Below are 12,432 nucleotides of genomic sequence, written 5' to 3' on the forward strand. Positions count from 1 at the left end.
GAACTAGCTTGACATTTTCAGCTCAGGGCTCACAGGTCATGTGCCCAAAATTTGTTCTGCTGACCTGTGTGCAAGTGTTCAGGAAAACAAATGAAACAACTGAATAATTAACAACGCTTAAGAACTAAAAGATTTCATGTAAAAATCCAGCTTTTGTGCTTCATTTAAAAAACAGGCAGATCTGGGCCTGCAGCAGTTGGTGGCCTCTGAGTGGCAGCTGTCCTTTTCAGGCAGAGAATATGCTCTCCAGCTTGCCCCGGTCCCCACCACTCCTTCTTGTTCTACACGCAGCCCCCTGTTCTTAGTAATTTTTCCTCCCTGACTCCGTAGACTTTTGAATGTGTACCTCCACCCCTAGAAAAATCTTTGAGGCCACTGCCTGCCCACCAGGTCATCCAGAGGCCAACTCTTAACCCAGCACTGCCCTAGATTCTGTCAGCCACGTTCCTACAGCACTGGGCTCATAATGGGATTTTGCTATTTGCAGTCTGCTGTCTGCACCACACCAGTGGCACTGATAAGCCTGGGTGTTTTATGGAAATTATGCCCTGGCCAGACTGAATGAGATATGCAGTCCTGGGGCACCCTTACGCGTGGCGCCTCTGTCTTGGAACTAGAGCAGAGACATTAATGTCCGGACTTACTTGGCCAGAATAGCCGTCCAGTGCAAATTAGGCTGAGGGCAGAGCAGTTCAGAATGGGGAATAGTGGGTGAGGCAGTTCAGAATGTATCAAGAAAGGAATCCCCAAACTCATTTTTTGCTGAAGAAAATAAAAACTGTGCTAAGAATGTGAAAGACATTTCTTTAAAAAAACTTTTTTTCAATGGACTGAATCTATTTTATTTTGTTTTTAAAAATGAATGCAGTTAGTTCTTGTTTTCCCTGTTATAAAACTAAGACATTCTCATTGTTGAACGTTTGGGAAATACCAAAGATAAATCTTTTTCTTATCTTGATCATCACCCCCTCCCCAGAGGAAACCACTGTTAATACAACATAATAGAGATCCACCCTCGCTCTCAGCCTGTTAGTTAACAGTTAGATGTTAACAGAACTGACATCATCCTGTACAAACAATGTCTATTGTAAATTTAATCTCATGATAAGCATTTTCTCATATCATTACTGGCGCTCTATAAATGTGATTATCAGTGACTGCGTGATACTCTATTCTGTAGCTAAATGTATATAATACATTTAGTTCCCAAATATTAGATTATTTCCCTTTATTTCCTATCATACATAACATTGCAGTAAGCATCTTTGTGCATAAATCTCTATTCATGTTTTGGATTACCATGAAAGAAATTTCTAACAATAAAGTTTCCAGGAAAAAGTAGAGAACTTAGCTGAAAGGTATCACTATTCATCAATAGGATAAGTCTTTTCTCAAATTTTTGTGGGTTTAAACATGCTTGTGAAAAATGTGCCCACACCTTCTGCGCTCAGGTCCTTCTTCCTGTGTCTTCTGCTGCTCTGTATCCATTTGTGTCTCATTTCCTCAGAGCTCATCCAGTAAACTTCTGTTGAGCACCTGTCGTGTGCGAGCCTGGTGCCAGCACAGGAGAATGGCAGGGAGTCAAAAGGTGTGGTCCCTGCCGTCAGGGTGGTCACGGGCATCACACTTCAGAAACAGAAATAGTGGACACTCTGTGCGCTAACGCACCTCTAAAGGTGCTCATTGTTTAGTTGGGGGGAATCAGCTAAAGAAAGAATGCTAAGATAAGTGATAGAAAGGGGAGTGTTAGAAGTGTTGTGCATACACAGAGGGAGGAGCAGCTAAGAGCTTCAAGGCAGAAGGGTGCTCCAGCAGGGGAGATAGCACAGGCAAATGCATAGAGGCGTAAAAGAGCTTCCTTACAACTTGGCCCCAGCACACCTTCCCAGACTTATCATCCTGCGCTCCAGTTACTTCCAATGATTCCCTCCTAATTCCTTGAACGGGAATTCCTCATGGCCGCCAACGAGTGGTGTGGGTCCGTGCCCGGGAACCAAACCAGGGCCGCCAAAGTGGAATGCGCTGAACTTAACCACTAGGCCACGGGGGCCAGCCCCCGCAGAACTTTTATTCTTTCTTTTACTCATCCTTAAATTCCTCTCCCTTCCTCCCGGTCAGCTTCTACTCATCCTTCAAAGCCCAGCTCACACATCTCCACTTCTCTGATGTTCTTCTTGACATCCACACTCTACCTTGGGAGAGGCTGCTCCTCCCTCCTCTCTCCTGCCACCTGCTTTGATCTCACCTCAAGCATCACACTTGTCCCAGGTGCACAGAATTTTTAATTTAATTCTTTAATCCTGTTTGTTTATCTTTTGTTTTCTTCTCATGCTAATCGACAAACTCCTTGAAATCGGGCAGTGTATCAGTTAGGATTCAGTTTGGCTATGTGTGATAGAAAACCCAAACTAACCCAGAGGTGGAGAATCCTGGCTGGTATGGCAGCTCCCTGATCATCAGAGACCTCAACTCCTTCCAAATTGCTGCTTTGCCGTCATTTTGTGGCTCTTCCTCATGGTGCCAAGATGCTTGCTTAAACTCTATACATCCTATCAACATTCCAGCCAGCTGGAAAGAAGAAGGGCCAAAGAAAAGAACACATGCTCCCTTTAGGGCTGCTTTCTGGAAGTTGCAAACTATGTTTTCATTTACATTTCATTGGAATTTAGTCACATGGTCATACCCAGCTACAAAGGAGCCTGGGAAACTTAGTCTCTATTCCAGGCAGCCATGTACTCAGCTAAAAAGCAGAAGTCTATTCCTAAATAGAGGAGAACTGATATTGGAAGACGATTAGCAATTTCTGCCACAGTGAAAAACGGGGAGAGGTCAAGGATGATTCCTCTGATCCGGCCTGGGCTGGCTGTGGGATGGGTGGATTGCTCACCAAGAAATGAAAGAAAACAAGAGCTGCTATTAATTGAGCACTTCCTGTATGTCAGGCACTGTACTGGGGGCTTTATTCATATTTCAGAGGTGAGGAAAACTGAGGCTTGGTGAGGTGAAAGATCTTGCCCAGCTAATTAGGGCAGAAACAGGGTTGGAGCAGAGGTTTACTGGTTTACAAAGCCTGGGTTCTTAACTGCTGTTCTATTCTACCACCCAAATGAGCTCCAAGCCTCCTGCAGACCAGCACTGCTGAAATGGGAGGGGGAGTGGTGAGGGTGAGGTCATTGGGAGCCTCATTTAATGTGTAGCATCTCTCCAAACCCTCCAGTTCCTCTTGCCTCCCCTTCCTGGCTGTCAGCAGAGATCCCTGCCCATCGGTCTCTGTTATCTAAAACCAACATCTGCAAGTTTGACTTAGGTAAATAATTGCCATTGGGAAAGCAGGAGTATTTCTAATTTGGAATCAGATCCAAGCCACCTCTTGCTGCATACCTCCCATGACAGAGCTTACTATCTCTCAAGGCAATTCATTGCATTGTTAGATAACATCTATTTTTAGAAAGTTCTTCCTTACCTTGAGCTGAAAGCTGTATTCTTTGGCAGTTCAGGGTGCACATTCTTCAGTTAGATCAGTGGTTCTCAACTAAGGATCATCTTGCCCCCCACTAGCTATCTGGCAAGTTATAGAGATATTTTTGGTTGTCACTGGGAATGGGGGGAGGGTGCTACTGACATCTAGTAAGTAGAGGCCAGGGATGCTGCAAAACATCCAACAATGCACAGGACAGCCCTTCACAATTAAGAGTTATCCAGCTCAGAATGTCCATAGAACAAAGGTTGAGAAACTCTGTTAGATAGACCCAGGTTTGAATCTCGTCTTCACCAACTGCTGCCTAGCTGTGTGACCTGGGGCAAGTTGCTTCACCCCTCTGAGCCTGAGCTGAACATTTCCTCCTTGCTACCTGGGGGATCAATCGGAAGACCTCCCTTTTGGCTTGTGGTGGGCGTTTAACAATGGACACAGGTTTCCCCCAATATATGAAAGCTCTTTTTATGCCACTTCACTTTTATGAAAGACCTACATTAGTACCTGCTTTTCGCTAACCGAAAGAAATCTGAAGAGGATTTTCATTTTTATGGAAAAAGGTGAAAAGCAAAAATAGTGTTCAGCATTCGTTCTGCAGAGAGCTGTTATAGAGGCAGCTCACATCCAGAGCAGCGAGTGGCGCCGCCAAGCGCCTGCCCTGGGAACTACACTCAGCCTCTCAGCATCAAGCCACCATAGTCTTGGGCTGTGTCTGTGGCCATCTGGGCTTTACCTCCACTTATTTTGATAGGTTGTTTTTTGGGTCTGGGAAGGCTCAAAATTTTTTCCCATATAGATTAATGGTAATCACTTCTTTGCTTTATGCCATTTTGGCTTAGGAAAGTTTTCATAGGAACACTGTGCTTCCGGATAGTGGGGAACCTGCCTATGAAAAGCCCCAGGCTCAGCTCATTCCTGTCGTGGCTGCTCCAGTCACGGTCCTGGGATGTGGAAGGAACGTTGACTACCTTCGTTTATTTGCTGGCACAGGGACGTGACTGGATTAGACTGCTCGTTGTCAGTCTAGTAAAAGTCCCACTGCAGCTCATGGTTTTGGGATTGGAGCCATTGCCTTAATTCAAAAATGATGGCTTGCTCGTACACATGAGCCTCTTAGAGAAAAAGAGTCCATTTCTGCTTGTCACCAAGTCGTTGTCACCTGGGGGTTAGCAGAGCTTTCTCACCCCACTGTCTCAACTGACCCTCCCCACAGCCCAGGGAGGGAGGTAATCATATTTTCCCTACTTTACAGGTGAGGAAATTGGAGGCCCGGCTGTTTACCCACTCTCCACACAGCCCAGCAAGAGGCAGAGCCAGGTGAGAACTCTCCTTCCATCCCTGCTTCTCTAGGGACACGGTGCTGGAAAGAGCCCCCAGGGGCCCACCTTTCTTCTCCAAGTGCCCTGTCTCAAGTCCTCCTCCAGCTTCCTTTCCCTCCCCCCAGAGCACACCCTCTCGCCAGCACCATCTCTGTAGGCCCCAGTGGGGTCTGAGCAGCCTGAGGGGAGCATGACCTTCTGTGTAACGTGAGGTGACTTGAGGACCCGTGTCCCCAGATGCCTCCCACACTCTGCAGAGCACCTGACGTTCCTTTGGCGTGTAAAGAGGGCAAACCATTCATAGATCTGTTTTTCAAAATGCAGGTCCCTGGGGAGGGGACAGCACCTTACATTAGTCATCTCACTGAGTTAGCCAACGGAGGGATTGGGTGGGAGGAGGAGAGACCAGGAAGGGCATACTGGGCCTGTGACCCTGCAGCCACACAGGCCCTGTGCTCAGGAGGGCCCCACGCTTGGTTTAATGTTCCACTGTCACCATCTTGAAATTCTTAATAGTTTAAAATTTTTTCATTTTGTGCTGGGCCCCACAAGTTATGCAGCCGGTCCCGAGTGGGACATGAAGTAGATGCTTTTGTGGCCGCTGCTACTGCCCTGTGTGGCCCGCGTCGTCCGGGCTCAGGGCTGGGTCGCAGCGTTCTCTCAGGCCTCCTCCTTCCCTGGGAGGCAGGCGCCAAGTGCCGTGTGTAGGCAGCGCAGGTGCTGTGGTGCCTTTCCAGGAATCCTTCTTCTGAATCCTGTGGCTTCTGAGGACAAAAGTGGATTTTCTTGCTCCTGAAGCAGATCACTGAGCTGAAAAGGAACCTTTCACAGTGAATCTCTGTTGAATGAGTAAGGTCTGAGCTGAGATATTTCAGAGCACCCTCAGTTGTGTCTCTCACTCACTTGTTTATTCGTTTAACAAATATCTATTGGCCTTTTGCTTTAGTCTTTACACAAAATAACATGTTCAAGCTACGAAGGAGAAAACGTGATAAAGAATTGAGCTTATGGTGATAGGTGAGGAAGATAAACAGGCTATCTTAATTTTCCCCAACATTTTCTTACAGAAATTATCAATAAAACAGAAAAGTTGGAAGCCTTGTACAGTGAATACCCATATACCCACCATCTAGGTTATCAATCAACATTTCGCTCTTTTTGCTTTACTATATATCTATTCATTTATCCATTCTTCTATCCAACTTATTTTTTGATTCATTTCGAAGTAAGTTACAGACATCAGTAGATTTCAATCCTAAACACTTAATATGCCAAACTAATTTTCAGTTCAGTGATCTCAGTTCAACCATAACAACTTTTCTTTTTTAACCAAAGAGGAAAAATATATAGATTTTTTAATAAAAACAATTTTCTGTCAACTATAATTATGGAACGATAAATTGTATATGCATAGTGAAAAAAGAAATTATTGATTCCCCTCTGTGTGCCATGAGGCAAAGAGAGAAAGGAGAAAGGAGAGAAAGGAGAAAAGAGAGAAATTTCAAGGCAATGAAGAAAAGAGAGAAAGGAGACACTTCTGTCGGAGAGGGAGGTTGAATCTGCCTTGAGAATGCCAAGCCATGGGTGTGTTTTAGGGACCTGCTTCCTCCCAACCAAAACAATAAAACATAAAAATCCCTGAGATGATACTTCCTTAGCTTTCTTTGCTCCTTCCTAAGGTAACTGCGGACAATTTCAAGGTGTTCTGTCTTGGTCAGGGCTGAAGATGAAGCTGCAAGGTATTGGGTATTGGATGTAGGAGTGGAGAAAGATACAGGCTGAGGCTGTCGATTTGGGGGTTGTCCTCACAGAGGTGATGGCTGGGGTGGACCGGGGTGAGTGGATAAGGCCCCTGAGACTGACAGCAGAGAGTGACAGGAGCCAAGGGCAGGACTGGGTCACAGGAGGAGAAGTCAGCAGAGGCCCACTCAGAGAAGTCGGAGGGTTGCTCTGACTGGCAGTTCAGAGCTGGAGGAGAACAAGGAAAAATACCTAAAGTGAGACTCTAAAAAGGAGACCTAGGAAAGACTGTAGAGATCACCTACCCCACCTTTCACCTTTGACCCATGCGAAAACGCAGGTGGAGAGATCACTCAGAAAATTAGTGGCAGAGCTGGGGCTTAACCAGTGCTACCCAATTGGTGCTTTTCCAACAAACTGCCTCAGAGGGTTCCTTCCTCAGGGACCAAATGCCATCGGGTCTTGATTTTTATCTTAAAAAAATCATATGAATTTGACCTTCTACTCAAGAATTTATCTGGCTTTGTCTTAATGTAAAAATAATTTGTTTTTGCTAAATTATTGAGAGAGATTTACACTCTCTGTTAGTGTTTCTCAGTTTTCTTTAAACTCATACCACTTTTTGATGAGTATCAAAATCTAACAACTCCTTTTGGAAGCTTTAATACCTACTTCTATCTCCCACCCCAGTTGAGGATACAATCTCTTTTCAGTGTAGCCTCACTAGCAAAGAAAGTTTTGTTACGTATTACTTTGCATAGTTTATGTAATGAAAAAAAAATTTTTTTCAAATATAAAAGTAAAATAATAAATATGCTTTCTCAAATAACACAACCCCCTTCCCATTTGAGAACCATTCATCTAAGCGATATGCTAGATTTATCTCAAGTTTTGTGTACCCTGGTAACCTCCCTTATATCAGTTAGGGGTGATTTCAGCTGCAAGTAAAAACTCCCACAACAGTGACTTAAGCAGAGAAGATACTTCATTATTTCCCATAATAACCAGTCTGGGGGAAGAAGATTCCATGGTTGGTTCAGCATCTCAGTGATAACAGGGCTCTGGGTTGGCATCTCAGTGGTTTTCTTGGCATTTCCCTGATGGCCCCAATGTGACTGCCATAGCCCCAAGCATCACTTCCTGTCAGGAAGAAGGGGGCAAGTGGGAAACAACCCTTTTCCTTGTTTTGCTCATTTGTTACAGAGAAGGAACTTTCCAGTACCCCACCTCGGCCATGAGGTTTCCCTATCTACTTTCTTGGCCACAGTTGTGTCTCATGCCCACTCGTAGGCTAGCCAGTGGCAAAGAGGAACTAGAGCACCATATTCAGCTTAGACCAATCATGATGCAGCCCACTTTCCCAGAACACGCACAATGTGGGACTTATACAAACTTTCCCTTGTTTTTTGCCCATCTCCCTCACGAGAATGTAAGCTCTATGGTGGCAGAGATGTTTGTCTGTTTTGTTCATTGCTGTATTCCTAACACCTAGAACAATGCCAGAAATTCAATAGTCATTGAATGAATGAGGGAATGAATGACTAAGGAAGAAGGGAATATAAGTTGTAGGTAACCAGCAGCGTCTACTGCCCCTGACAGACAAAACCCCAGTTTGATCAATGTGATGGTTCTAAGTGACTCTACTGATCACCAAGGCTCTGACCTTAATCCTTGTGTCTTTTCTCCCAGGGAATGAGACATAGCCATAGGCTACTCTTCTGCCAATGACCCTTCTCAATTCCTCCTACGTCTTAGAAGATAAGATGTGTGAGGGGAACAAGACCACCATGGCCAGCCCCCAACTGATGCCCCTGGTGGTGGTTCTGAGCGCCATCTCCTTGGTCACAGTGGGGCTCAACCTGCTGGTCCTGTATGCTGTGCGGAGCGAGCGGAAGCTACACACTGTGGGGAACCTGTATATTGTCAGCCTCTCGGTGGCAGACCTGATTGTGGGAGCTGTTGTCATGCCCATGAACATCCTCTACCTCCTCATGTCCAAGTGGCCCCTGGGCCGGCCTCTCTGCCTCTTTTGGCTTTCCATGGACTACGTGGCCAGCACAGCATCCATTTTCAGTGTTTTCATCTTGTGCATTGATCGCTATCGCTCAGTCCAGCAGCCCCTCAGATACCTGAAGTATCGTACCAAGACCCGAGCGTCAGCCACCATCTTGGGTGCCTGGTTTCTGTCCTTCCTGTGGGTTATTCCCATTTGGGGCTGGTCTCGCTTCGTGTCGCAGACCTTGAGGCGCCAGGAGGACAAGTGCGAGACAGATTTCTATGATGTCACCTGGTTCAAGATTATGACCGCCATCATCAACTTCTACCTGCCCACCTTGCTCATGCTGTGGTTCTATGCCAAGATCTACAAGGCCGTACGGCAGCACTGTCAGCACCGAGATCTCATCAACGGATCCCTCCCTTCCTTCTCGGAAATTAAGCTGAGGCCAGAGAATCCCAAGGTGGGTGCTAAGAAATCAGGGAAGGAGTCTCCCTGGGCGGTTCTGAAAAGGAAGCCAAAAGATGCCGGTGGTGGACCTGTCTTGAAGCTACCATCTGAAGACCCAAAGGAGATGAAGTCCCCAGGTGACTCCAGCCAAGAGGAGGACGGAGACGTGGACAACCTCCACTGCTTCCCACGTAACATTGCGCAGATGCAGACTGAGGCAGAGGGGAGTGGCAGGGGCTACGCAGCCATCAACCAGAGCCAGAGCCAGCTTGAGATGGATGAGCAGGGCCTGAACATGCGTGGGGCCAATGAGATGCCAGAGGATCAGATCCTAGGTGATAGCCCATCCTTCTCCCAGACAGACTCAGACACCCCCACAGAGCCAGCATCGGGGAAAGGCAAACCAAGACGTGGGTCCAGCACAGGCCTGGATTACATCAAGTTCACTTGGAAGAGGCTCCGCTCACATTCGAGACAGTATGTGTCTGGGCTGCACATGAACCGAGAACGGAAGGCTGCCAGACAATTGGGTTTTATCATGGTGGCCTTCATCCTTTGCTGGATTCCCTACTTCATCTTCTTCATGGTCATTGCCTTCTGCAAGAGCTGTTGCAACGAGCACGTGCACATGTTCACCATCTGGCTGGGCTACATTAACTCCACATTGAACCCCCTCATCTACCCCTTGTGCAATGAGAACTTCAAGAAGACGTTCAAGAAAATTCTGCACATTCGCTCCTAAGGGAGGCTACAAGGGGATGCGACAAAGTGACACTTAGGATGTCCCTGAAGGAAATAGAGGATGAAGGCCTGTGAGTTGCCAGGTACCTTGGCTTTCTGGGGTCAAAAGAATAGTCTTAGGGTCCAGGTAGTTTGGAAAGTTCTTAGGCACCATTGGAAGAATAGCATATGGCTGTGGTCAGCAGAGATGGTACTCTGAGTAGAAAGCAGAATATTTCCAAGAGAACTGAATCTAGATAATTTCTCCTACTCCTCAGGAAATGTGGGAGCCTCAGACTCTCATTGTAATTCAAGCTTTCAGACTAGAATTAATTGGCAACTAAAGGGACATGTGGGTAGAGTTCCATTGGAGAATTAGATGGAACTCGGGAGCCTTCCTGGAATGGAGATATATGACTGTGCAGAGACCTTACATGCAGACAAATGCTGGCCCTTCCATGGGTCACCTTGAGAGCTATTCCACTGTGACTGCCACTTCTCGGAACACCTCTCTTCCGAGCCCTTTTTACAGCTTTCTCCAGAACCAGTGTCTGAAACACCCTGGACATTCTGCCTTATTATTTCACACTCACACATGTCTTAGAGTCGATAGGAAATTATGCAGCTTGTATATCCATCATTTTCAACCCCAAATTCCTTTTGGCTATTAAAAAAATAATGATAAAAACTGCCCTGAAAAGAAAGAGAAAAGGAATATTTTTAATGGTTGCACATTAAAAACAAAAAAAGAGAAAATGGGGAGGAGAAAGCCATATTTCTTGAGGCCTGTGCCAGGTTTATCTCACTTAAGCCCCATGACACCCCACAACAAGAAGGTGGTGTTACTGGAGGAGCAGATTGAGGCACAGAAAGGTGAAATAAGGTGCCCAAGATCACGCAGCTAGTTATGTGAGACAGCTAGAAGGAAAACCCTGTGGGGTTCCAGGTCATTGTGACACATTTTCTCCAAAAGGCAAAAATTTGTCCTATTAAGTGTACACACACACACACACACACACACAGTGTTCCTGAGAGTGGTAGCAATTCTCAAAAGAATATGTTGGGAGCAGAAATGGCTGACATCGAATATGTCTGTGGCCACAGAAGGGGATACTTTGAAGGGAGAGCATGTATTTTTATCTGTGAGTTCTGCTGTGTTTATAAAAAGTCATGTTCTTTTATAGTCACACCTCTTAAGTAAAAACTAGCAAAGGCATGAGAACATACAGTTTTACTTGGTCTTTGTGTTGCAATCTGATTGTGATTTGTATTTTAAAACTTGATACTAAACTGTAATATATGTAGCAAATGGGAGTGCCTGTACAAGCTGGTGTTTTGTGTCTTGTGTTCCTGTTTGCATGATCTCTTAAAATGAGAGATTTTTACCTACCTAAAATATGATTTGAAACTATACTGTTAGGAGTTTGATTTATTTAATTCTACCTTTCTGAGTCTCTTGGACTGAGAAGATGTATTGAAGTGTACTGTCATTTGTAATGTATTGTCAAATGTCATGTTACAAGATTTGATATAGGGTTTCTCTTTGGTTTCTGGTCACATTTGTAAATGTTTTTAGAAAAGGACTTACTTTTTTAACAAGCTTTGCTCTCACTCTACTTTGCATCCCCAAAGTTCTTCCTGCTCAGAACTGGGGGATCTAAGGAGGTGTTTATCTTGGTTTTACAAGCAGCAGCTGGTGTGTTTCCTGGTCAGAAACCCTTTCCCAAAAGACCTGTAACAGTGTTGCGTCCTGGGATCCCTCAGGACCAAGGAACACTCAAAAAGACCACCCCACACAGACAAATGGCCAAGTGCCCATGATTTATGTTGATGAACAGTTGGGGCAACTAGTGAAGAGAAGTGGCTATGAGCTCTGACTTTGATCAGAGACCTGGATTTGAGTCTGACAAAAACAAGAAACTGTCAATATAAATTGTCAGAGCATAAAGAACAAGGTCCATGCATTACTGTATACAGTGTTTACAGTGCTTTCAGACCATGCATTACTGTATACAGTGTTTACAGTGCTTTCAGAGTGTCTGGTACACAGTGGGGACTCACATGTAGTTTTCAAACATACTGAGCATATACCATGTGCCAGGCTTCGTGCTTTACCACCATTATCTAATTTAACCTCTACAACAACCTCATGAGGAAGATTGCTGTGTTGTTACAAACAGGCAAATGGAAGCACAGAGAGGTTAAGGACCGGCTCCAAAATCTGATTCTGGAATACATTTCTTTTCCACAGTATCTACCTGCTCTTCCTACTCCTATATGATTGATTGAATTAATTCTTGAATTTATAAAAGGCAATAGACCATGGTCCGGAAATAACTCAGCCTCAGCCCATTCAGGAAAGAATCAGTGGCCAGTGGCTTGCACAAAATCTAGCTGAAACCAGGCTCTCTGCCCGAAATATTAAAATAAATACCTTCTAGGAGAAGGCTGTCATAGAAACCTTGATTGTAGATAAGAACTTGCAGACTCAGAAGCTCCTTCGAGTTTCTTTTTATGGGCTTAAAGTTAATTAGCTTAAAGCCAATTCCTCGAATGACCAATTTGCCAAATTTATCAAATGTTGGCATCTTTTTAACTATTTACAGGGTTTACAATGACACATATTGGATGAGGCTTTTAAGAACAGTTTTCTACAATTGTTGTGAAGTTATAGCAACTGATTTTCGTTTTTCTTCATAGCCACATATTGAAGAAGGTCAATTTGTCTTTGT

The 12,432-nt window shown here is 45.0% G+C and overlaps 1 protein-coding gene across 1 annotated transcript in view; it reads left to right on the forward strand.

Moving 5' to 3' along the window:
• Positions 1-9,905, forward strand: part of HRH1 (histamine receptor H1) — a 77,346-nt gene extending 67,441 nt beyond the window's left edge. The window contains exons 2-3 of the mRNA XM_058564987.1: positions 4,728-4,792; positions 8,224-9,905. Of these exons, the coding sequence (XP_058420970.1) occupies positions 8,259-9,722 (1,464 nt within the window). The 5' untranslated portion in view covers positions 4,728-4,792; positions 8,224-8,258 and the 3' untranslated portion in view covers positions 9,723-9,905. The remainder of the gene's footprint in view (positions 1-4,727; positions 4,793-8,223) is intronic.
• Positions 9,906-12,432: the final 2,527 nt, after the last annotated feature.

This window comes from Diceros bicornis, chromosome 2 (assembly GCF_020826845.1).
Source record: "Diceros bicornis minor isolate mBicDic1 chromosome 2, mDicBic1.mat.cur, whole genome shotgun sequence".
Lineage (NCBI taxonomy): Eukaryota > Metazoa > Chordata > Mammalia > Perissodactyla > Rhinocerotidae > Diceros > Diceros bicornis.